Source organism: Salmo salar, chromosome ssa05, assembly GCF_905237065.1.
Source record: "Salmo salar chromosome ssa05, Ssal_v3.1, whole genome shotgun sequence".
NCBI classification, from domain to species: Eukaryota; Metazoa; Chordata; class Actinopteri; order Salmoniformes; family Salmonidae; genus Salmo; species Salmo salar.
Genome location: NC_059446.1, coordinates 9,282,807 through 9,310,223, shown reverse-complemented (window position 1 = coordinate 9,310,223; position 27,417 = coordinate 9,282,807). Strand labels below are relative to the sequence as shown.

Here is a 27,417-nt window from a genome sequence, read left to right as displayed (position 1 = left end):
TTATACCTGTCACCACATAACAAATCCTATTTTATACCTGTCACCACGTAGAAATCCTGTTTAAAACCTGTCACCACATAACAAATCCTGTTTTATACCTGTCACCATGCAACAAATCCTGTTTTATACCTGTCACCACATAACAAATCCTGTTTTATACCTGTCACCACATAACAAACCCTGTTTTATACCTGTCACCACATAACAAATCCTGTTTTATACCTGTAACCACATAACAAATCCTGTTTTATACCTGTCACCACATAACAATTCCTGTTTTATGCCTGTCACCACATAACAAATCCTGTTTTATACCTGTCACCACATAACAAATCCTGTTTTATGCCTGTCACCACATAACAAATCCTGTTTTATACCTGTCACCACATAACAAATCCTGTTTTATACCTGTCACCACATAACAAATCCTGTTTTATACCTGTCACCACATAACAAATCCTATTTTATACCTGTCACCACATAACAAATCCTGTTTTATACCTGTCACCACATAACAAATCCTGTTTTATACCTGTCACCACATAACAAATCCTATTTTATACCTGTCACCACATAACAAATCCTGTTTTATACCTGTCACCACATAACAAATCCTGTTTTATGCCTGTCACCACATAACAAATCCTGTTTTATACCTGTCACCACATAACAAATCCTGTTTTATACCTGTCACCACATAACAAATCCTGTTTTACGCCTGTCATCACGTAACAAATCCTGTTTTATGCCTGTCATCACGTAACAAATCCTGTTTTATACCTGTCACCACATAACAAATCCTGTTTTATACCTGTCACCACATAACAAATCCTATTTTATACCTGTCACCACATAACAAATCCTGTTTTATACCTGTCACCACATAACAAATCCTGTTTTATGCCTGTCACCACATAACAAATCCTGTTTTATACCTGTCACCACATAACAAATCCTGTTTTATGCCTGTCACCACATAACAAATCCTGTTTTATACCTGTCACCACATAACAAATCCTGTTTTATGCTTGTCATCACGTAACAAATCCTGTTTTATGCCTGTCATCACGTAACAAATCCTGTTTTTATACCTGTCACCACATAACAAATCCTGTTTTATACCTGTCACCACATAACAAATCCTGTTTTAGGCCTGTCACCACATAACAAATCCTGTTTTATACCTGTCACCACATAACAAATCCTGTTTTATGCCTGTCATCACGTAACAAATCCTGTTTTATGCCTGTCATCACGTAACAAATCCTGTTTTATGCCTGTCATCACGTAACAAATCCTGTTTTATGCCTGTCACCACGTAACAAATCCTGTTTTATACCTGTCATCATGCAACAAACCCTGTTTTATACCTGTCGTCACGTAAAAAATCCTGTTTTATACCTGTCATCACATAACAAATCCTGTTTTATACCTGTCATCATGCAACAAATCCTGTTTTATTAACACATGTTGACAAATGCTTTATTATGATGATTTAATTATCAGTTGTTGCACTCAAGAGAAAAGAATATTGACATGGGGGAGAAAGGCACCACCTGTCTAATGCTGCTCTGAGGCTGTTTCTTGTCTTCGAACAATGTATTGCTTTGCTTTGGTCAAGGCATGTTAGAACAGGAGACAAATTCCTCACAGAAGGCTTTCAGTGTGGTGCTGTGTCATTGGGTGTTTAACGCTCACATTGTATTGTTCAGACAGGAACAGGTACTAGGGAAATGACTGATATGTTCACAATCTGGTCAAAGAGCTGTATTATGTATGTACTTATACATGAGTTATTGAACTATATACTGCATTGATAAAATAAAAATAAATAAAAAATATGTATATTTGTTCCTGGCATATGAACTAAAACTGTCCCTCTTTTTCTCTCTCTCTCTCTCTCTCTCTCTCTCTCTCTCTCTCTCTCAGCGCTGAGGATCCTGCTGATGACAGTGAAGATGGTTACAACAGACACAAGTACACTACTCTTAGTGGTAGCAGTCTTTCTAAACCTAGTAGCAAGTAACGAGTACCACAATTGGCGCTTGGGAAAGGAGCTTGGAAAGGACAGCTCTCCCATGAGGTTCACCTATCATCTCTACAATGCCACCATTAATGAGAACTCAGCCCCCAGGACTGCTGTGGAGAGTCCCATCAAGATGGGCATCGTAGTGACCGATCCTTTCTGGGACATCAAGTTCAAACTCGTCTCTGGAGACGACGACGGCCTATTCAAAGCGGAGGAGGTCAGAGTAGGGGATTTCTGCATCCTGCGAATCAAAACGCGAAGCAGTATTTCTGCATCACTAAACAGGGAAGTAAGAGACAGCTATACTCTCACCATTGAAGCCACTGAAATCACTTACGGCATCCAGGCCAGGACCAAGGTATTGGTTCAGGTGCTTGATACCAATGATCTGAAACCGCTCTTCTACCCAGCCTCGTACAACGTAGTCATCAGGGAAGACGCTCCGTTGAAGTCCAGCGTGGTCAGGGTCAGTGCGACGGACGCGGATATTGGCTGCAACGCTGAGTTCTATTACTCCTTTACGAGTAGAGCCCATCCGTTCGCCGTTGATCCTTTCTCAGGCGCCATCAGCCTCGTCAAGAGACTGAACCACAGCCGAGCAGAAACATACGATCTCACTGTATTAGCCGAGGACAGGACCAAGAAGATATCTGGGGTTCATAAGTTTGGCAATGTGGCCAGGGTTACAGTGACCATAGAAAAGGTCTCTTCAACCTCCCACATCATCAAACCTCTCTCAGTTGTCCTAGCTCAGAAGGACGAAGATGAGAAGATAACTATTGATGTCCGTATAGAGTCGGGTGTAAAGCCAGTTGAGTCCGTTAGTATTGTTGGTGGGGATCCACAGAGGTATTTTGAGATTATTCCATCCAGCCTGCAACGCAATGGATTCCAAGTGGTCTCCACCAAGTGGGTGAACTGGTCTCAGAGCCCATTTGGATTTAACCTCTCCCTCCAAGCTAAAGACAAGAGCAGTCCACCTTTAGTTTCTCCAGTTTCAGAAATCCATATCCCTCCGTATAAACAAAGCCTGTTTCGCTTTCTGGAAGACATTTACATTCTCACACTAAGTGAGTTTTCACCACCAAAAACACATGTGATCAGAGTTAGTGTGAGTCCAGCACATTTGAATGTTACATACCACATTAAAAGTAACTCTGATAGCTCCAAATTTAAGATTAACCCCAAAACAGGCATACTTGTTACCTCTGAGTCCTTTGAATTTGAGAAAAAGTCTCGTTATGAATTCGATGTGATAGCGAATCACGGTGAAGCCAAGACTCATATAGTCGTTGAGATAACTGACGAAAATGACAACCCCCCCATGTTCACCAAGCCCTCATACCAAGCCACACTACCAGAGAACGTACCTATAGGCAGCAGCGTTCTAACAGTCTCTGCAATAGACGTGGACAGGGGTCGAAATGGCTTCGTGACCTATGCCATAGCCAACTCAGCTCCTTCCCCATTCACAATAGACCCAATCAGTGGAGTGATCTCTACATCTGAGGATCTGGACTATGAGTTGATGAAGAGGTGGTATCATCTCAGAGTGTGGGCTTCGGACAGCGGCAGTCCCTTCAGTCATGTTTCTGAATGCGCTGTGACGATCACCATGAGCAACGTCAACGACAACACCCCTCTGTTTGAGCAGGTGGGATGCAATGCCACCATACCTGTAGATTTAGCAGTGGGAGAGCCAATCGCAGAGCTGTCTGCTGTTGACCTGGATGAACTACAACAGCTCAGATATGTGATCGAGTCAGGGAATGACCAACAACTGTTTGACATCCACGCTGTATCAGGAGTCATTACACTGATCAGACAGATACCCACAGTTTCGATAGAGAGTGAATTACCTTCGTTCAGACTCAGAATCACAGCAACCGACGGTAAACATAACTCCGATCCCTCTGTTGTTACTGTTACTGTTTTCAACCAGAGCATTGAAGCCACAGTCAGTTGTCAGGAGACTGGGATTTTCAAACGGCTCACAGACAAACTGATAGAATCCATAAAGCCAGTGTTGACTATCCAGAATGAGGAATCCTTCTCGGACGTTCATATCATCAACCGCCACTCTCCTCAGTTTAACTCTGGCATCCCGAGTACTATTGACATCAGAGAGGACTTCCCTTTAAATTCTACTATCCTTCACTTCAAGGCTTCAGATAATGACACCGGATTCAACAGCAAGCTTGTGTACGCCATCTCAAGTGGAAATGAAGACGGGTGTTTCTCCATTGGTATTTGGTCTGGGGAGCTTCAGCTTGTGTGTCCTTTAGACCGAGAAACCAAAGAGTTCTACATTTTGAACATAACTGTCTATGATTTAGGAAGCCCACAAACCTCTGCATGGAAATTTCTTGCTGTGAATCTATTGGATGTTAACGACAACCGACCAGTATTCAACCAATCCAGGTATGTCGTGCACATCCCAGAGAACACAGAGGTTGACACAACGATATTCCAAGTGCACGCAACAGATTTAGACTCTGAGGGCAATGGAAACATCCTATATTCGATGCTAACGCTAACCAATCTGTTCGAGATCAATGAACTCACTGGAAAAGTGAAGGTGTCTGGTCGTTTAGACAGAGAAGCCTTTCCCAGACATGACCTGAAGGTAGAGGCTAGAGATCAGTCTAAAAAAGACCCACAGCTCTTCTCTTTGACCGATCTGGTGGTTGTGTTGGAGGACATCAACGACAATCCTCCCAAGTTCGTCCCCAAGATCTACAACATCAAAGTCCCTGAGGACTTTCCCTTGGGGACAGTGCTACTGTGGGTCGAGAGCTACGACTTAGACCTGCGCAGCGCTGGACAGATCAGCTACAACCTGAAGAACAGTGAGAACGGGGCCTTTTTTCTGGACGCGTCGACGGGATCTCTAACCCTTGAGAAAGAACTGGACTTCGAGAGGAGACAGTCTTACAACCTGACGGTTCAAGCAATTGACCATGGTCTTCCTTGGTCACTCTCCTCCTCCTGTTTCATCGAGGTGGAGGTCCTGGATGTGAATGAGAACCTGAATAAGCCGGTCTTCTCCATGTTTGTCTATGAGGCCTCAGTGATGGAGGACGCTCCTGTGGGAACCTCAGTGTTCACGCTGACAGCAGCAGATAGGGACCTGGGGAAAGACGGAGTCGTCAGGTATCACATTCACGATGGATCTGGCCTGGGAGTTTTCACGATCGATGAGGAAACAGGTAAATGTGTGTCTGTGTTTTGTGTGTGTGTGTGTTTGTGTGTGTTTTTGTGTGTGTTTTTGTGTTTGTGTGTGTGTGTGTGTTTGTGTTTGTGTGTGATAACAGTAAAAATTCCCCCTTTTTGATATAATTTTCTTTAGCATGAATGTGTTGCTGTTACAGTAGATGAGAAGTGGGATGACAGTTGATAAAGACTTTGGTAAAAAGAAAAAAAGGAAAATGGATGTGCAATGTTAAAATAACCTGAGGCTGCTTGGGACCTGTTCCTACATATTGGCTACTTTACAGAGGATAGCCTGTGACCTCACATAGTATCACATCTCATTAGCATGGCTCCCTCCTGTTGGACAATTAGATAGAGAAATAGAAATAGACAATGCTGTGTCATTGTAGTGCTGAATACCTGCACTGATACACATGACCTCCCTTTCAGAATCTTACTCCTACTTATAATCTTTTAGATTTTGATAGCGTATCCTCCAGTTTTAACCAAATAACAACTTTTTTGGGTGTAAACCTAGATGATTTAACTATCCAAGTTATTCATCACCACACCTGTCAGCAAAAAAAAATAATACAAATACAGATGGATGACATTATAAACGATTTCTCCTTCTGTTTTGCAGGAGTAATCCGCACGGCTGAGACGTTGGACCGTGAGGCCGTCCCACATTACTGGCTGTCGGTCTATGCCAAAGACCTTGGCACCATCCCTCTAGTGACCTGGACAGACATATTTGTGGAAGTCCTGGATATCAATGATAACCCTCCCCAGGTGTCCCAGCCAGTCTACTTTGGCTCCGTCCTGGAAAACATGCCTAAAGACAAGTCAGTGTTTCAGGTCACTGCTACTGACGTGGACAGCTCCTCTGTGGGGAAACTCACCTTCCAGCTGTCGGAGTCACCACAGACGTATTTCACCATCAACCCCAAGACAGGTAACTGACACATTTCACAAGGAAACACGGATCGATGTGATTATAAAGTGTTTTTATTTCTGCATCATTAGTCTAACGCCTTTGAGGAAATGCAGGCTGCTCTATTGTGTCCATATCATATCTGACTACCTACAACATCCATTCAGTTTCGTCAAATGTACATCTCATTTTTGCTATTTTTCTTGTTCATGTGTATCAAATATACATCTCAATATAACGTTTAACTAGCTGTAAAACATGGCGGCTTGTGGTTTCTCAAGTTGAATAGAAAATGGTAGATTATAACATGTGTCAGCAGTAATGTGCACATGCATCACACAGGGTGTGCCACATCACGTGAAGCCAGAGCAAGGTTAAACTACACTTATTTTCTACCTGTAAATGTACAATTTAAAAACATTTTTTTTGTACAAATGATCCAGTCATGTCTGGGCTGGGAGGGCAGTGACTGTAAAAGATCAACTGCCGAACCAGAAAGTTAAACCCCACATCTCTGACAGATTCATCCTGCAGCTGAGTGTCTGTCACACAGCAACACAGCATGGGCCTTTGAAAACAGGGCAAATTGCAACCAGATTAGCTCTACGTGCAAGCTCCTACAAGTCTGTCCGTCCTCGACTTGTAATCTCTGCTGGGCTGTGTGTGTGTGTGTGTGTGTGTGTGTGTGTGTGTGTGTGTGTGTGTGTGTGTGTGTGTGTGTGTGTGTGTGTGTGTGTGTGTGTGTGTGTGTGTGTGTGTGTGTGTGTGTGTGTGTGTGTGTGTGTGTGTGTTTGTCTCCTTACCCCCAGGCTAACGCCAAAGGATTAAAGCTGAAAAGACACTCCATTAATGCCTTGGAAGACGTACAATAGATTAGATGTTTTATAGAAACACCCAGTGTAGTCAAGAGACAGGTTAGTTTCGCTAAGACTGCCTGGGAGTGGTCTGAGTGGGGAGGGGAAAACTAGCTGTTATTGGCAGAGAGGTTTACAGCTCTCTTTCTTATTAGTCTATTAACTAATTTACTAACTCCTCCCACTAAAACATGCAGAAATTTCAGGCAGTCTTTTCAAACAGCTCTAACACTAAAAGGGTATTATCATCATTTTTACAATTTCACAGTATTATTACAACCTCATAGTGTGTAAATATACACTGAGTGTACAAACATTAGGAACACCTGCTCTTTCCTTGACATAGACCGACCAGGTGAATCCAGGTGAAATCTATGATCCCTTATTGATGTCACTTGTTAAAATATTTAAGTGCCTTTGAACGGGGTATGGCAGTAGGTGCCAGGCACACTGGTTTGAGTGTGTCAAGAACTACAATGCTGCTGGGTTTTTCATGCTCAATAGTTTCCCATGTGTATCAAGAATGGTCCACCACCCAAAGGACATCCAGCCAACTTGACACAACTGTGGGAAGCATTGGAGTCTACATGGGCCAACATTCCTGTGGAACGCTTTCGACACCTTGTAGACTCCATGCCCTGACGAATTGAGGCTGTTCTTAGGGCAAAAGGGGGTGCAATTCAATATTAGGAAGATGTACACTCAGTGTATATAAAACACAGGGAAATCAGGGTTTTGACTGCACTGGGTATTCAGATCCCTTGAATTTTTCCAAATGTTGTTACGTTACCGCCTTATTCTAAAATTGATTAAATCTTTTTTTCCCCCTCTTCAATCTACACACAATAACCCATAATGACAAAGCAAAAAACATTTTTTTTAGATTTTTTTGCTCTGTTCATCTATCCCTCGATCCTGACTAGTCTCTGTCCCTGTCGCTGAAAAACATCCCCACAGCATGATGCTGCCACCACCATGCTTCACCGTAGGGATGGTGACAGGTTTCCTCCAGACGTGACACTTAGCATTCAGGCTAAAGAGTTCAATCTTGGTTTCATCAGACCAGAGAATCTTGTTTCTCATGGTCTGAGAGTCTTTAGGTGTCTTTTGGCAAACTCCAAGCGGGCTGTCATGTGCCTTTTACTGAGGAGTGGCTTCCGTCTGGCCACTCTACCACAAAGGCCTGATTGGTGGAGTGCTGCAGAGATGGTTGTCCTTCTGGAAGGTTCTCCCATCTCCACAGAGGAACTCTGGAGCTCTGTGAGAGTGACCATCAGGTCCTTGGTTACCTCCATGACTTGGTTACCTCCGCCGATTGCTCAGTTTGCCCGGGCGGCCAGCTCTAGGAAGAGTCTTGGTGGTTCCAAACTTCTTCCATTTAAGAATGATGGGAGGCCACTGTGTTTTTGGGGACCTTCAATGCTGCAGAAATGTTTTGGTACCCTTCCCTAGGTCTGTGCCAAGACACAATCCTATCTCGGAGCGCTACGGACAATTCCTTCGACCTCATGGCTTGGTTTTTGCTCTGACATGCACTGTCAACAGTGGGACCTTATATAGACAGGTGTGCGCCTTTCCAAATCATGTCCAATCAATTGCATTTTCCACAGGTGGACTCCAGTCAAGTTTTAGAAACATCTCAAGGATGACCAATGGAAACAGGATGTCCCTGAGCTTAATTTCGAGTCTCATTGCAAAGGGTCTGAGTAATTATGTAAATACATTTTTATACATTTGCAAAAAATTCTAAAAACCATTTTTTTTACTTTGTCATTATTATTGTGTACAGTATTGTGTGTAGATTGATGATAATTTTGTTACTGTAACATAACAACATTTTGAAAAAGTCAAGGAGTCTGAATACTTTCTGAATAAACTGTAGGTGAATAATACACTATCAATGAAGTGAAACCTCAGCTTCTATCACACAACAGCATGGTAGATTTATGGCTGCCTTGAGAGGATATGAGCTGTGCTCCTCATGTCTGAACAGGATACACATGACTCAGAGAAGTCTGACTAAGATCTTAATTCAGGAGTGTAGCAGCTAAGTACACAAGGTACAGTATCTGTAGAGATGTCCCAGTAGGAAGTCAGATAAGAACCAGTAATACATTTGAATACAAGCAGTATTAGCTGTATTACCAGCTGGAAGACACAGAAAAACCTAAACTAGAAAATACTAATAATTTGGAGGTGCTTTTATTTGTCCTGTTATTGTGTTTTCTGCATATCCCAACGCCCCCAGGGGGTGGGGTCACATCGTCAAGTACCCCAAGAGCAATTGGGTTAAGTGCCTTACTCAAGGGCACAGAGAAAGCTTTTCACCTTGTCTGCACTGGGACACAAACAAGGTTGCTGGTCTAACGCTCTAACCTCAAGGCTAGCTGCCACCCCAGAAGAAAACATATGGAGGTCAAGAGGCCTAGGAGAGAAGGGCAACTTCATTACAAAAACACAGACACAGGATGTAAACTAACAAGTCTGAGCTAAATGATAAAAGCAGCAGCACACTTTCTAACGTGTCTCACCTGTCTAAATAATATGTCTCCACTAAAGACCCAGCAGGATTTGTTTTGAGCGTCGTAAAAGCTAAATGCACCTTAAATGATCATCTCCACTCACTTCAACCCCCCCCCCGCACGCACACACACACACACACACACACACACACACACACACACACACACACACACACACACACACACACACACACACACACACACACACACACACACACACACACACACACACACACACACACACACACCCTTGCATGGTAGTCAGTCCCTGTGGTGTCACTTGGGGCAGTCAAGTGGTGAACTAAACTAACGTTTCTAAGGCATGTTTAGTCTGTAGGCCACTACTCTGATATCAACTCAGGCTGTGACACAGACAACCTCACCCAGATTTCAACACCGCTGAAAAAGGCCAAACCAGTCATGTAACCTGTTTTGTCAGGTTTTCTGATCTCATAGACCCTTTAATTTGTCATTATAATTGGTCTGTTAGAGGAACAGAAGCAGCGTGGCAGGAGAATTGGTCTGTTAAAGGAACAGAAGCAGCGTGGCAGGAGAATTGGTCTGTTAAAGGAACAGAAGCAGCGTGGCAGGATAATTGGTCTGTTAGAGGAACAGAAGCAGCGTGGCAGGAGAATTGGTCTGTTAGAGGAACAGAAGCAGCGTGGCAGGAGAATTGGTCTGTTAGAGGAACAGAAGCAGCGTGGCAGGAGAATTGGTCTGTTAGAGGAACAGAAGCAGCGTGGCAGGAGAATTGGTCTGTTAGAGGAACAGAAGCAGCGTGGCAGGAGAATTGGTCTGTTAGAGGAACAGAAGCAGCGTGGCAGGAGAATTGGTCTGTTAGAGGAACAGAAGCAGCGTGGCAGGAGAATTGGTCTGTTAGAGGAACAGAAGCAGCGTGGCAGGAGAATTGGTCTGTTAAAGGAACAGAAGCAGCGTGGGAAATCTTTACCAAATGACAATACAGTAGTGGATAGTGTATCAGTGGATAGATTGGAAAAGGGGAAAGGGAAAAGGGGATACCTAGTCAGATTATAGCAGGTTGACGTTTATTGTCATAAGACTTGTCCTGGAGGCTGAGCGATTTCCCCTTAGGCCAGCTGTAAAGTCAAAATTCATGAAAACAAACATTTACTTTTTGGTCTTAATTTAAGGTTATCATTAGGTATTAGGGTTAGTGGTGTGGTTAAGGTTATGGTTAGGCATTAGGGTTAGTGGTGTGGTTAAGGTTATGGTTAGGCATTAGGGTTAGTGGTGTGGTTAAGGTTAAGGTTATGGTTAGGCATTAAGGTTAAAATCTGATTTTATAACTTTGTGGCCGTGCCAGCTCGTGACCACTCTGCATAGCTGCCTCCAGAACAACATTTATGATGAAAAATGTTAACCTGCTGGATTGTATTGGCTAAGTCCTGCAACACACATTAGAGTATTAAAATATCCACAGTCCTAAAATGTTGAGTATTTTATAAAAATAACAGGTTCTAGAAAGTTCTCAGAGGTTTGTTTGTTTAGACCGTAAAGCCACATGAGCACTGTTAGTAAAACAGTCGGTGTTGTGGGAAGACAGATGAGTTAACCAGCTGCATGGGGCTCAGACAGTGACAGGTGTGCTGGGTCATTCCACTAATTTGGTGCCTTTTGAGAAGTGTAAAAAAAACACATTTGATTTCAGCTGATTTTAACATTCTTAAATCATCCATAAATCCCTTTGTGACAGGGGGAATGGAAGCTTGTTGTGTGCAACAGGGAGTGGCAATTGAACGCAAGCTTCACAATATTCGTTTTTTTTTGTTAAAACATTTTTAACCTGTCTATTTATAGGGAACTTCTGTTCATTTTTATTGTTTATTTCACTTTTGTATTTTATCTACTTCACTTGATTTGGCAATGTTAACATATGTTTCCCGTGCCAATAAAGCCCCTTGAATTGAATTGAATTGAATTGAACAAGGTTGATGTGTTATGCTCCACCCGCTCACTTTTCCACCACAAAACATCAGAAAATGGACAAAAAGAGAAGAACCAGTTCACCTGCTTTTACTCTATGAATTTGAATAGGAAGAGTTTCAATCCATTTAAACAGCAGTTCAGTTCACATTTTTGTCATTTAGCAGACACTTTTATCCAGAGCAATTAGGGTTAAGTGGCTTGCTCAAGGGCACATCCGATTTTTCACCAAATCAGCTCTGCGATGTAAACCAGCAACCTTCTGGTTATTGGCCTAATGCTCTTAACCACTAGGCTACCTGCCACCCTATCAGGGTTGACCTCAAAAGGAGCGAAGGACATAAATGAATCACTTATCACATTAAATAAATAATGATCTCCAGAAATGACTTTGTCAAAGTAAAAAAATAACTAGGGCTTCACTATGATGGGGAAACTTCGAGAAATATTTCGATTAAATGTTATCAATTTAGCAAGCCTTTATTCATATAAAAATCAGATTTATTGAACTCTCCATGTGGTCTTTATGAAATGGCACTTCATTTAATATAACAGGCTTTTCAAATTCAAATTCAATAAAAAATACCAAAAATAATAAAAAATACCACTCATTTCGTGGAACGACCCAGCTACTGCTGTCCATGTGGGAAAGACTTCATATTGATTACCCTGTTCCTACATCCTCCTTCCCTCCCATCTTCCTTCTCTCCCTGTTTCCTTCTCCCTCTGTTTCCTTCTCTCCCTCTGTTACCTTCTCCCTGTTTCCTTCTCCCTCTGTTTCCTTCTCCCTCTGTTACCTTCTCCCTCTGTTACCTTCTCCCCCTGTTTCCTTCTCCCTCTGTTTCCTTCTCTCTCTGTTTCCTTCTCCCTCTGTTTCCTTCTCCCTCTGTTTCCTTCTCCCTCTGTTTCCTTCTCCCTCTGTTTCCTTCTCCCTCTGTTACCTTCTCCCTCTGTTTCCTTCTCCCTCTGTTTCCTTCTCCCTGTTTCCTTCTCCCTGTTTCCTTCTCCCTCTGTTTCCTTCTCCCTCTGTTTCCTTCTCCCTGTTTCCTTCTCCCTCTGTTACCTTCTCCCTCTGTTTCCTTCTCCCTCTGTTTCCTTCTCCCTGTTTCCTTCTCCCTGTTTCCTTCTCCCTGTTTCCTTCTCCCTCTGTTACCTTCTCCCTCTGTTTCCTTCTCCCTGTTTCCTTCTCCCTCTGTTACCTTCTCCCTCTGTTACCTTCTCCCTCTGTTACCTTCTCCCTCTGTTACCTTCTCCCTCTGTTTCCTTCTCCCTCTGTTTCCTTCTCTCTCTCTGTTTCCGTCTCTCCCTGTTTCCCTCTCTCTCTGTTTCCTTTTCTCTGTTTCCTTCTCTCTCTCTGTTTCTTTCTGTCTCTGTTACCTTCTCCCTCTGTTTCCGTCTCTCTCTGTTTCCTTCTCTCTCTGTTTCCTTCCCTCGGTTTCCTTCTCTATGTTTCCTTCTCTCTCTCTGTTTCTTTCTGTCTCTGTTTCCTTCTCTCTCTCTGTTTTCTTAGGCGTCATCACCACTCTGACCTCTCTGGACCGGGAACAGAAGTCTGAGCACAGTATCGAGGTGAGAGACTGAGACACCTGCTTGTCATTAAACAACATGTGCATTTTTTATGAGATCGTTAAAAAGGCCTGAAATGAGAGCTTAAACTAGTCTATAAATTATCCATAACGTGTGTGGTCTTGATAAAGAACATTTCTCACAAAATATATGTGATTTATGATACATATTTTTTTTTCTTCTTTTAATTCTCAATCAAACCTCCATATCCTACTGTTAGACTAACTCGTCTTCACCCTCTTCTCCTCTCAGGTGATAGTGTCAGACAACGGAACCCCTGCTCTCCGCTCCACCTCTACAGTGATCATCCAGGTGCTGGATGAGAACGACAACAGACCCCAGTTCAACCACAAGCTCTTCCAGGTCTGCTTCTATTGGCTCTTTGTGGTTTCGGGTCAGCGTCCAAAATGGAACCCTATTTCCTACATAGGCTGTGTTTATACAGGCAGCCCAAATCTGATATTTTTTCCACTCCTTTGTCTTTTGTCCAATAACATCAGATCTTTTAACATCAGATATTTTTTTCAGAGCTGATCTAATTGGTCAAAATACCAATTAGTGAAAGCAGTGGCGGTTCTAGCTTGTATGGCTTCCAGGGCGAATCCCCCCTTCAGCGCCCCTCGCCCCCACAAAAAAAGCACCATTCTGCACTAACTGTAATTTTTATTCAGACGTTTGGAACAACACAAATAAATAATTATAACATTTAAAACTATATAATTATAAAAATATATACAAAAATAAGACTCACAAATATAAAAAAAGAAGTAACAAAGACAAATAGAAACAAATTTGTGTTGATTTAGCACTCGAGCATCAATACATCACCCATCACCCCACACTGTCAACCAAGAGTCAAGACTACATTACCCATCACCCAACTCTGTCAACCAAGAGTCAAGACTACATTACCCATCACCCAACACTGTCAATCAAGAGTCAAGACTACATTACCCATCACCCAACACTGTCAACCAAGAGTCAAGACTACATTACCCATCATCCAACTCTGTCAACCAAGATTCAAGACTACATTACCCATCCCCCAACACTGTCAACCAAGAGTCAAGACTAAACCAATTCACCTTGGTGGTGTGCTGACTGGTTTATATTATTTATATTATTCTTAACGATTTTGCCCAAACCAGAAAAAAATGCAACAGTATGTTTGTGAAACTACTGTATATATTTACAGTGTTGTGAATGAATTGTGGTTTATTTGGTAGCATTTCGTAGTGTGACTGATTTGACTAATTGCATTAGTACTGTACAAAGTTAGAGGTGCACTATTTGATAGATTATCCTGCTCCCCCTACCTCGGGCTTCCAGTGGGGAGACCTGAGGTCAACCTACCCCCGCCCCCCTCCCCATCTCGTACTTCTGAGTGGGAGCCCTTCCCAGGCAGTAGCCTGCCTAGCTCACCAACTAGAATCAGGGCGCCCACTCCAACAAGGTTAATTGACCCACAGTCCCACACGGTGACATGCTATCATTGACGTGACGTGTAAATGAACGAAAGAAAAACGATCGCACAAATGTCACCATTCCGATTTTTTTTTTGTGGGGCGGCTGCCCATGTCACCTAAATCCCACTGAGTGAAAGTTAAAAAACATACACAGTACCAGTCAAAAGTTTGGACACACCTACTCATTAAAGAGTTTTTCTTTATTTGTACTATGTTCTACATTGTAGAAAAATAGTGAAGACATCAAAACTATGAAATAACACATATGGAATCATGTAGAAACCAAAAAAAGTGTTAATTAAACAAATCTAAATATATTTTAGATTTTAGATTCTTCAAAGTAGCCACCCTTTGCTTTGATGACATCTCTCAACAAGCTTCATAAGGAATGCTTTTCCAACAGTCTTGAAGGAGTTCCCACATATGCTGAGCACTTGTTGGCTGCTTTTCCTTCACTCTGTGATCCAACTCATCCCAAACCATCTCAGTTGGGTTGAGGTCAGTTGATTGTGGAGGCCAGGTCATCTGATGCAGCACTCCATCACTCTCCTTGTTCAAATAGCCCTTACACAGCCTGGAGGTGTGTTTTGGATAGTTGTCCTGTTGAAAAACAAATGATAGTCGCACTAAGCGCATTCAAGTGTGCCTTGAATTCTAAATAAATCCCTGACAGTGTCACCAGCAAAGCACCCCCACACCATCACACCTCCTCCTCCATGCTTCACGGTGGGAACCACACATGCGGAGATCATCCGTTCACCTACCCTGCGTCTCACAAAAAGATGGCGGTTGGAAATCTCAAATTTGGACTCATCAGACCAAAGGACAGATTTCCCCCGGTCTAATATCCATTGCTTGTGTTTCTTGGCCCAAGCAAGTCTTTTCTTATTATTGGTGTCCTTTAGTAGTAGTTTCTTTGCAGCAAATTGACCATGAAGGCCTGATTCACGCAGTCTCCTCTGAACAGTTGATGTTGAGATGTGTCTGCTACTTGAACTCTGTGAAGCATTTATTTGGGCAGCCATTTCTGAGGCTTGTAACTCTATTGAACTTATCCTCTGCAGCAGAGGTAACTCTGGGTCTTCCTTTCCTGTGGCGGTCCTCATGAGAGCCAGTTTCATCATAGTGCTTGATGGTTTTTATGACTGCACTTGAAGAAACTTTCAAAGTTCTTGAAATTTTCTGCATTGCCTGAACTTCATGTCTTAAAGTAATTCTGTATAATAACCCTACCTTGTCACAACACAACTGATTGGCTCAAATGCATTAAGAAGGAAAGAAATTCCACAAATTAACTTTTAACAAGGCACACTTGTTAATTGAATTTCATTCCAGGTGACTACGCATGAAGCTGGTTGAGAGAACGCCAACAGTGTGCAAAGCTGTCATCAAGGCACATTATTTAATATCAATTTTTATTTAACCTTTATTCAACTAGGCAAGTCAGTTAAGAACAAATTCTTATTTACAATGACGGCCTACCCCGGTCAAACCCAGACGACGCTGGGCAAATTGTGCCCCGCCCTATGGGACTCCCAATCACAGCTGGCCGGATGTGATGCAGCCTGGATTCAAACCAGGGACTGCAGTGACACCTCTTGCACTGAGATGCAGTCCCTTAGACCACAGCGCCACTCGGGACCCCAAAAGGGTGGCTACTTTGAAGAATCTCAAATATAAAATATATTTTGATTTAACACTTTTTTTGGTTACTACATTATTCCATTTCTGTTATTTCATCGTTTTGATGTCTTCACTATTATTCTACAATGTAGAAATAGTAAAAATAAATAAAAACCCTGGGATGAGTAGGTGTCAAGATCATGCATGGAGCCCCAGGCCGAGGGATATTGACAGTTCTTTTGTGTTTCTTCCATTTGCGAATAATCACACCAAATGTTGTCACCTTCTTACCAAGCTGCTTGGCGATAGTCTTGTAGCCCATTCCAGCCTTGTGTAGGTCTACAATCTTGTCCCTGACATCCTTGGAGAGCTCTTTGGTCTTGGCCATGGTGGAGAGTTTGGAATCTGATTGATTGATTGCTTCTGTGGACAGGTGTCTTTTTTACAGGTAACAAGCTGAGATTAGGAGCACTCCCTTTAAGAGTGTGCTCCTAATCTCAGCTCGTTACCTGTATAAAAGACACCTGGGAGCCAGAAATCTTTCTGATTGAGAGGGGGTCAAATACTTATTTCCCTCATTAAAATGCAAATAATTTTATAACATTTTTGACATGTGTTTTTCTGGATTTTTTTGTTGTTATTCTGTCTCTCACTGTTCAAATAAACCTACCATTAAAATTATAGACTGATCATTTCTTTGTCAGTGGGCAAACATACAAAATCAGCAGGGGATCAAATACTTTTTTCCCTCACTGTATATCTGAGTTGGACTGGCTGTTTAAACGCAGCCATTGTGCACTACTTTTGACTTGACCATATCTGGTTAAAATTAGTGCACTAATTAGGGAATAGGATGCCATTAAGCCCTACTTACTATTAAAGCTCTTTGTGTCAACTGCTAATGTAATAATGGGCTTTTATAAATAAATGTGACTGTTTAATTCATTGATTGGTTCCAGGTCAAACTACCTGAGCAACACAGGGGTCAGGGGGCGGAACCACAGGCGGAGGTGTGTCGGATGGTTGCCCAGGACGACGATGAAGGGCCTAATGCTGAGGTCACCTTCAGTCTCCAGGACAACCAGGACAAGAGGTTTGAGATCCATCCAGACACTGGGGTGGTGATGGCACGCGGGGACTTTACAGCAGGCAACTACAGCATCCTCACGGTACGTGGGCAGGATCATAATATAACCACATAGTTAACATGTTCCACAGATTCTTCTGCTTTTCACAACCACACGCAATGGTGGAGCACTCTTTAGGACACCTGCTGTCCCAAAACAAAAACAATCACATCTTCTTTCATGACTCTCGTTCACATGCAGAGTGTAAACTTGCATGTGAAGATGCACGTGAACACCATTGTGATGAACACCAACCCTGTCATGTTCTCATGTAGTGTGATGAGTAACACAAAGATCCACACCCCAGCGCAATAACATTAGCATTGTCCTCTCCATCCCATCCATTCCCTCTGTCAGATCAAAGCAGAGGACCATGGGAGCCCGGTGAGATCGTCGACAGTCCGCCTCGACGTAGAGTGGATCCCCAAGCCGACGCCCACCTCCGATCCGCTGACGTTTGACGAGCCACACTTGACCTTCACTGTCATGGAGACGGATCCTGTCACTCACATGGTGGGGATCATCGCCACGGAGACACAGAGGCTACTGTGGTACGACATCACAGGTGAGGACTTACATCGCTAACTCTGACGTCAAATCAAAGCAAATTATTTATTGGTCACACAGGGAAGTGACTTGATTCTAACCTGGTTAAGTCTCAAATCAAATCAAAACAAATTGGTCACATACACATGGTTAGCAGATGTTAATGCGAGTGTAGCGAAATGCTTGTGCTTCTAGTTCCGACCGTGCAGCAATATCTAACAAGTAATCTAACAATTTCACAACAACTACCTTATACACACAAGTGTAAAGGAATGAATAAGAATATGTACATATAAATATATGGATGAGTGTTGGCCGAGCGGCATAGGCAAGATGCAGTAGATGGTATAGAGTACAGTACATACATATGAGATGAGTAATGTAGGGTATGAAAACATTATATGAAGTGACATTGTTTAACGTGGCTAGTGATACATTACATCAAGATGGCAAGATGCAGTAGATGGTATAGCGTACAGTATATACATATGAGATGAGTAATGTAGGGTATGTAAACATTATATGAAGTGGCATTGTTTAAAGTGGCTAGTGATACATTACATCAAGATGCAGTAGATGGTATAGAGTACAGTATATACATATGAGATGAGTAATGTAGGGTATGTAAACATTATATAAAGTGGCATTGTTTAAAGTGACTAGATGTGTTTAAAGTGATGTGTGGAGATGTGCAGTATGTTGATGATATGGACCATGCATAAGTACAGCTAAGTGTTTTTTTTTTGTGTGTAGAATTACAGCCTATTTTATAGAAACTAACATCCAGGAAAATATGATCAGATGTGTATAATTTCATGTTTTTATTGCAGAAGTTATATTACTTGACACAATAAAAGCTTAGAGTAAAGTTACCGTAAACGTAGTTGTTTTATTAAACTGACCAAACGGAATGAGTCAAAATGATCTATCAACATTTCACACATTTTTGGAATGTACTTAAAGGCAAGTCAAAACGCGACCCATTGAAGATTGCGAATGGATTGTGAAGGAAAATAAATTATTATTGATGATGTAACAGCTGTCTTTGGAAGAAGAGGACCAAGGTGCAGCGTGGAATTTGTTCATCTTTTATTTTGGATGAAAAAGGCACTTCACAAAGAAAAACCAAACGACAGCCAAACAGTCCTGTCAGGAATCCTCACACACTAAACAGACATTAACTACCGTCATTTCCGGACTATTAAGCGCACCTGAATATAAGCCGCACCCACTGAATTTAAAATGTTTTTTTTATTTTGAACATAAATAAGCCGCACATGTCTATAAGCCGCAGGTGCCTACCGGTACATTGAAACAAATGAACTTTACACAGGCTTTAACGAAACACGGCTTGTAACAAAAATAAATAGGCTTTAACGAAACACGGCTTGTAACAAAAAAATTAAAAATTAGCAGTAAGCTTTAGTTGTCTTTTTGCACTGAGTCAATTCCTCACGCTGCTGTTTCCAACGTCTTATCATCGACTCATTAAGACCAAGCTCCCGTACAGCAGCTCCATTTCCTTTTCCAACAGCCAGATCAATCGCCTTCAACTTGAAAGCTGCATCATATGCATTTCTCCGTGTCTTTGCCATGAGGAGGGTGACAAAATGACTACCGTAATCAGAATGATGGGAAGTTTGAGAGCGCTCGATTTAATCTAAACAGTAAACAAAAAAGTTGTTTGACCTTAACCCGTTTGTCAATTTCATTGGTCTAATGAAAGCTTCATGCCGCCAAAAAACTGAGCACGTCACCAGAATGTGTTTTTTTGGAGAAAAGAAAATTGAAAGCGGGAAAAATCCATATATTAGCCGCGTCATTGTTTAAGCCGCGAGGTTCAAAGCCTGGGAAAAAAGTTGCTGCTTATAGTCCGGAATTTACGGTACCCACAAACCCCAAAGGAAAACAGGCTGCCTAAGTATGACTCCCAATCAGCGACAACGATGTACAGCTGTCCCTGATTGAGAGCCATACCAGGCCAAAACAAAGAAATACAAAGCATAGAAAAAAGGACATAGAATGCCCACCCAAATCACACCCTGACCAACCTAAATAGAGACATAAAAAAGGCTCTCTCAGGTCAGGGCGTGACAGATGATGAGAATCTGGCATGGAGTTGTGTTTTGCTGTGCGCTGTGTGTTTTGCTGTGAGCTGTGTGTTTTGCTGTGCTCTGTGTGTTTTGCTGTGCGCTGTGTGTTTTGCTGTGCTCTGTGTGTTTTGCTGTGCGCTGTGTTTTGCTGTGCGCTGTGTGTTTTGCTGTGCTCTGTGAGTTTTGCTGTGCGCTGTGTGTTTTGCTGTGCGCTGTGTGTTTTGCTGTGCGCTGTGTGTTTTTCTGTGCTCTGTGAGTTTTGCTGTGCTCTGTGAGTTTTGCTGTGCGCTGTGTGTTTTGCTGTGCGCTGTGTGTTTTGCTGTGAGCTGTGTGTTTTGCTGTGCTCTGTGTTTTGCTGTGCTCTGTGTGTTTTGCTGTGCGCTGTGTGTTTTGCTGTGCGCTGTGTGTTTTGCTGTGCGCTGTGTGTTTTGCTGTGCACCATGTAAACTATAATAGTAGATTGAGTTCATGACACTCTGCTGTTGAACAGAGCAGCAGGCCTGGTCTCGGTGTGGCAGATAAGACCTCAGCGAGGGGCAGGGGCCCAGTGTGTGTGTGTGTGTGTGTGTGTGTGTGTGTGTGTGCCCTACACCCCAGCACGAGGGGAACAAAGCCATATTTCCTCAGATGAAGGGCCAGGACACGACAGGATAGGTAGAGCCTAACTCTGATGGATGATCTGCCTCACGTGGCCACGTGGCAGAACATGTTGTTGACACTTTGCTAAAGTATTCATCTAGCTCTTTGACAATGAAATTAACTTGGATTAACTTGGAAAAAAGAAGGTTTGATCCCAAACACCAATTATGGTAGCACATTAAAATAAGACTATGGTATTAACATTTCTGCTGCATAGATATGTTTGTGAAAATATTCCCATGAAAGCAAGGCTTTGTTGTGGGACATAGAGTACCAGTCAAAAGTTTGGACACGGCTACTCATTCCAGGGTTTTTCATTACTTTTACTATTTTCCACATTGTAGAATACAGTGAGGGAAAAAAGATTTGATCCCCTGCTGATTTTGTACGTTTGCCCACTGACAAAGAAATGATCAGTCTGTAATTTTAATGGTAGGTTTATTTGAACAGTGAGAGACAGAATAACAACAAAAAAATCCTGAAAACGCATGTCAAAAATGTTATAAATTGATTTGCATTTTAATGAGGGAAATAAGTATTTGACCCCTCTGCAAAACATGACTTAGTACTTGGTGGCAAAACCCTTGTTGGCAATCACAGAGGTCAGACGTTTTTTGTAGTTGGCCACCAGGTTTGCACACATCTCAGGAGGGATTTTGTCCCACTCCTCTTTGCAGATCTTCTCCAAGTCATTATGGTTTCGAGGCTGACGTTTGGCAACTCAAACCTTCAGCTCCCTCCACAGATTTTCTATGGGATTAAGGTCTGGAGACTGGCTAGGCCACTCCAGGACCTTAACGTGCTTCTTCTTGAGCCACTCCTTTGTTGCCTTGGCCGTGTGTTTTGGGTCATTGTCATGCTGGAATACACATCCACGACCCATTTTCAATGCCTTGGCTGAGGGAAGGAGGTTCTCACCCAAGATTTGACGTTACATGGCCCCGTCCATCGTCCCTTTGATGCGGTGAAGTTGTTTCTGTCCCCTTAGCAGAAAAACACCCCCAAAGCATAATGTTTCCACCTCCATGTTTGACGGTGGGGATGGTGTTCTTGGGGTCATAGGCAGCATTCCTCCTCCTCCAAACAAGTTGAGTTGATGCCAAAGAGCTCCATTTTGGTCTCATCTGACCACAACACTTTCACCCAGTTGTCCTCTGAATCATTCAGATGATCATTGGAAAACTTCAGACGGGCATGTATATGTGCTTTCTTGAGCAGGGGGACCTTGCGGGCGCTGCAGGATTTCAGTCCTTCACGGTGTAGTGTGTTACCAATTGTTTTCTTGGTGACTATGGTCCCAGCTGCCTTGAGATCATTGACAAGATCCTCCCGTGTAGTTCTGGGCTGATTACTCACCCTTCTCATGATCATTGCAACTCTATGAGGTGAGATCTTGCATGGAGCCCCAGGCCGAGGGAGATTGACAGTTCTTTTGTGTTTCTTCCATTTGCGAATAATCGCACCAACTGTTGTCACCTTCTTACCAAGCTGCTTGGTGATGGTCTTGTAGCCCATTCCAGCCTTGTGTAGGTCTACAATCTTGTCCCTGACATCCTTGGAGAGCTCTTTGGTCTTGGCCATGGTGGAGAGTTTGGAATCTGATTGATTGATTGATTGCTTCTGTGGACAGGTGTCTTTTATACAGTTAACAAACTGAGATTAGGAGCACTCCCTTTAAGAGTGTGCTCCTAATCTCAGCTCGTTACCTGTATAAAAGACACCTGGGAGCCAGAAATCTTTCTGATTGAGAGGGGGTCAAATACTTATTTCCCTCATTAAAATGTAAATCAATTTATAACATTTTTGACATGCATGTTTCTGGATTTTTGTTGTTGTTATTCTGTCTCTCACTGTTCAAATAAACCTACCATTAAAATTATAGACTGATCATTTCTTTGTCAGTGGGCAAATGTACAAAATCAGCAGGGGATCAAATACTTTTTTCCCTCCCTGTAATAGTGAAGACATCAAAACGATGAAATAACACATATGGAATCATGTAGTAAGCAAAAAAGTGTTAAACAAATCAAAATATATTTTATATTTGAGATTCTTCAAAGTAGCCTCCCTTTGCCTTGATGACAGCTTTGCACACTCTTGGCATTCTCTCAACCAGCTTCATGAGGTAGTCACCTGGAATGCATTTCAATTAACAGGTCTGCCTTGTTGAAAGGTCATTTGTGGAATTTCTTTCCTTCTTAATGAGCCATTCAGTTGTGTTGTGACAAGGTAAGGGTGGTATACAGAATATATACTTATTTGGTAAAAGACCAAGTCCATATTATGACAAGAACAGCTCAAATAAGCAAAGAGAAATGGCAGTCCGTCATTACTTTAAGACGTGAAGATCAGTACATCCGGAAGTTTCTTCAAGTGCAGTCGCAAAAACCATCAAGCGCTATGATGAAACTGGCTCTCATGAGGACCGCCACAGGAAAGGAAGACCCAGAGTTACCTCTGCTGCAGAGGATAAGTTCATTAGAGTTAACTGCAGCCCAAATAAATGCTTCACAGAGTTCAAGTAACAGACACATCTCAACATCAACTGTTCAGAGGAGACTGCGTGAATCAGGAATTCATTGTCAAATTGCTGCAAAGAAACCACTACTAACGGACACCAATTAGATGAAAAGACTTGCTTTAGCCAAGAAACATGAGCAATGGACATTAGATCAGTTAAAATGTGAGATATTTGGTTCCAACCGCTGTGTCTTTGTGAGATGCAGAGTAGGTGAACCGATGATCTCCGCCTGTGTAGTTCCCACCGTGAAGCATGGAGGAGGAGGTGTGATGGTGTGGAGGTGCTTTGCTGGTGACACTGTCAGTGATTTATTTAGAATTCAAGGCACACTTAACCAACATGGCTACCACAGCATTCTGCAGCAATACGCCATCCCATCTGGTTTGAGCTTAGTGCAAAAATAAATAGTTTTTCAACAGGACAATTACCCAACACACCTCCAGGCTGTGTAAGGGCTATTTGACCAAGAAGGAGAGGGATGGGGTGCTGCATCAGATGAACTGGCCTCCACATTCACCCGACCTCAACGCAATTGTGATGGTTTGGGATGAGTTGGACCGCAGAGTGAACAAAAAGCAGCCAACAAGTGGTCAGCATATGTGGGAATTCCTTCAAGACTGTTGGAAAAGCATTCCAGGTGAAGCTGGTTGAGAGAATGCCAAGAGTGTGCAAAGCTGTCATCAAGGCAAAGGGTGGCTACTTTGAAGAATCTAAAATATATAAAGCACTGACAGTGTCACCAGCAAAGCACCCCCACACCATCACACCTCCTCCTCCATGCTTCATGGTGGGATTCACACATGTGGAGATCATCCGTTCACCTACTCTGCATCTCACAAAGACATGGTGGTTGAAACCAAAAATCTCAAATTTGGACTCATCAGACTTAAGGACAGATTTCCACCAGTCTATTGTCTTATGTCCATTGCTCGTGTTTCTTGGCCCAAGCAAGTCTCTTCTTATTATTGGTGTCCTTTAGTAGTGGTTTCATTGCAGAAATTCGACCATGAAGGCCTGATTCACAGAGTCTCCTCTGAACAGTTGATGTTGATATGTCTGTTACTGGAACTCTCTGAAGCATTTTTTTCTGCTGCAATCGGACGAACTTTGAAGAATCTCAAATAGAAAATATATTTTGTTTAACACTTTTTTGGTTACTACATGATTCCATATGTGTTATTTTATAGTTTTGATGTCTTCACTATTATTCTACAATGTATAAAATAGTAAAAAATAAAGAAAAACCCTTGAATGAGTCGGTGTGCCCAAAGTTTTGACTGGTACTGTACATCTCAGTGATTTTTATTATTACATTAACCGAACCATGGCACTTCAGATAGCGTCTTGAAAAGAACTTGCTGGCTAAATGCGTCATCCAATGCAATTCTAATGTGTTGACCTCAGCTTTTCAGCTTTTCATTTGACTTGATCTTTGACTGACAGCTGCTTTTCAACCTATTATCTATTTAAGCAATCTATGACTTCTCTTTCAAACCGTCTGGCAATATTTTTTTATCTGGGCATTGGATAATTTGGATGTTTGATTTTTCCGCAGGTTAGTGTTTTTCATCATGAATGTTGTTCTGGAGGCAGCTCTGCAGAGTGGTCACTAGCTGGCACAGCCGCAAAGTCAGAAAATCTGATTTTAAACCTGACCCTGACCTTAACCTTAACACTGCTAACCCTAATGCCTAACCCTAACCTTAACCTTAACCTTAACCACACTGCTAACCCTAATGCCTAACCCTAACCTTAACCTTAACCACACTGCTAACCCTAATGCCTAACCCTAACCTTAAATTAAGACAAAAAGCAAACAACCCACTGGGCACACACTGGTTGAAACAACATCGTTTCCACGTCATTTCAATGAAATTACGTTGAACCAATGTGGAATAGACGTTGAATTGACGTCTGTGCCCAGTGGGAAGATTCATGCCAATAAACATCAACCTGAGTTGTTTTTTTCAAATGTTGCAAAAGCACCAACTAGATATCTAAACATATGATTCATTATTCAATAATGCTCAACATTTTGTGGGAGAAGTGACATTTTTAAAATGCCCTATTTTCATGTAGCCCCACCAAGGGAAATTAAAAGGCAAAGCTTGTTTAAAATGGAGTCATGTGAGCCTTGAAAAGGTGCAGATATTTCTTAATAAACACCATCTGGCTGAACAAGCATGAGCTTTACCCCTACTGTTCCCGGCGTCTGTTCAAAGTGTGTCTCTGCCAAATGCTTCCCCTTAAACAATTGTGTTATACTTATTCTGGTACACTTGGACACGGGGGGGGGGACCCTTTTCTGCAACCTTGTTTTCTGTCATTAATACATACATGGCTGAACATGCGAGGATGACGGTGGTTCCTTGGACCCATACTGGCAGATTGTTTGCTTTTTGCTCTCAGTAAAAGGAGGCGTAGTATGCACAGGGAGTAATGCTTCTTAACTGTTGAGGGTGCAATACAGTACGTGTGTTTGTGGCCTATGTTCAATGAGGGGAGGGCCTCTTAGCTCATCTTCCGTATTCACACGCACTCATTCGGGGGCGATGGCCATCATTCAAAGTGGTGAAATAGTAGTTTTGGGATGTTTTGTTGGTGTTCTTGTCTTTCCAACTGTCCTGACTGGGCAAACTCCATTTCCAGTGGACGCTCCAAACAGCTGCCCACACGTCCATCTGTAGAAAGAATGATCCTCCAATCACAGCCAAGTCATTATGGTTCTGGATGACACACCTGTGTGTCACAACTGCCGTATGGGCTCTCACTCACTCCTCCCATAAGGCCATTGGGACCAGTCTCAGTGACAGACACATACAAAGCCAAACATCCCGAGGGGTTCTGGGCAGGCTTCCATTGAGGCCTTTCAACGGTCAAAATGTAGAACTGTCAAACTTCAAACTGTCCTTGCATGAGGAGATTTAATGATATTGATTTATTTATACCATCTCCTATCTGTTGTGTTGTTCCCAGGGGGCGATGAGGAGCGGGACTTTGACATTGAGAGGAACACAGGCAGCATGGTGATCGCCAGGCCTCTGGATGCAGGGAGGAAGTCCAACTATAATCTGACTGTACAGGTTACAGACGGGCATCAGGTCACAACCACACAGGTGATACACATATGAAATACATAGTAAATTAGTAGTTATGGTAAAACTTTTGATTAAGTTGCTCTTCCTGTCTGTCTGTTTGTTTCCTAGGCATATATCCATGTGCTGGACATGAACAAGCATCGACCCATGTTCACGAAGTCCATCTACGAGGTCAGAGTACCGGAAGACACCTCTCCACGGAAGGACATCCTCCACATCTCTGCTCAGGACCGAGACAGCAACAGCAAACTCATCTACTCGCTCCACAGCAGCGTCCATCCAGACAGCCTGAAGAACTTCCATCTGGACCCTAAGAGTGGTGTTCTGGTCATGACTGAGCAGCTGGACCGTGAGAAGCTTTCTGTGCACACGCTCATTGTGATGGTAATGTTGTTGATGTTTTTAGTGATGTCTCCTTCATCTCCCTTACCATTTGAAAACATGGAGGATCTAAAGTACAGCGTATCTATCATAACCGTTTTATAAAGTACTCTCTGTCAGATTATAGCAATCATTTCTGGTTATCTAGAAGTTTGAATTTGGATTAAGTTAACTTCCCCCACTGTCCTGCTCTCACCATCTCCTTTTACTCCGTAGGTTCGAGATCAGAAGATCCCAGTGAAAAGAAACTTTGTGAAGGCAGTGGTTTATGTGGAGGACTGCAACGACCACTCTCCTGCCTTCATGGCAGCTGGCTATGAGGGCACTATCACCGATCTGGCTGCGGCTGGGACAGAGGTGCATCGTGTCAAGGCTCTGGATAAGGACATGGGGAGCAACGCTCAGATTATCTACTCCCTTCACTCAGGTACTACCCAGATCAGAGATTATGGGGGGTAGATTACGATGGATTTGAATTGTGAATGTTCTTCAAGCATGATAATCTGTTTTCAGCTTTCTTTAAAAGAGTGCTATAGAAGTATATTCTATTCTAAAATCATTATTTGAGATAGATTTGTACTTTACTCTCACATATAGACAAATGCGTTGACAATTTAAAACATTATATACACCAAAAATATGTTTGTAAAATAATTAGTTCATTTTTATTTGGTCATTGTCCATCTTTCCAGGGAATGTCGACAACACGTTTGACATTGATGGCGAGCTGGGGAGTATCATTATCACCAAATCTCTGGACAGCCTACCCCAGGAGCAGTTCCATCTGACAGTGAAGGCCACAGACCAGGGTTTCCCCCAGCACAGCGACCTGTGTTCTGTCTACATCACTGTCCTGCTCTCAGACAGAACCCCTCCCAGGTT

At 42.6% G+C, this 27,417-nt stretch overlaps 1 protein-coding gene across 1 annotated transcript in view; it reads left to right on the top strand.

Annotated features, from left to right (window-relative positions):
* LOC106604189 (protocadherin Fat 2) overlaps positions 1-27,417 on the top strand; it is a 75,647-nt gene that overhangs the window by 7,677 nt on the left and 40,553 nt on the right. The window contains exons 2-11 of the mRNA XM_014198621.2: positions 1,930-5,238; positions 5,865-6,176; positions 12,986-13,044; positions 13,294-13,404; positions 17,090-17,299; positions 17,615-17,822; positions 26,033-26,172; positions 26,263-26,538; positions 26,752-26,962; positions 27,228-27,414. Coding sequence (XP_014054096.2) covers positions 1,947-5,238; positions 5,865-6,176; positions 12,986-13,044; positions 13,294-13,404; positions 17,090-17,299; positions 17,615-17,822; positions 26,033-26,172; positions 26,263-26,538; positions 26,752-26,962; positions 27,228-27,414 — 5,006 coding nt within the window. The 5' untranslated portion in view covers positions 1,930-1,946. The remainder of the gene's footprint in view (positions 1-1,929; positions 5,239-5,864; positions 6,177-12,985; positions 13,045-13,293; positions 13,405-17,089; positions 17,300-17,614; positions 17,823-26,032; positions 26,173-26,262; positions 26,539-26,751; positions 26,963-27,227; positions 27,415-27,417) is intronic.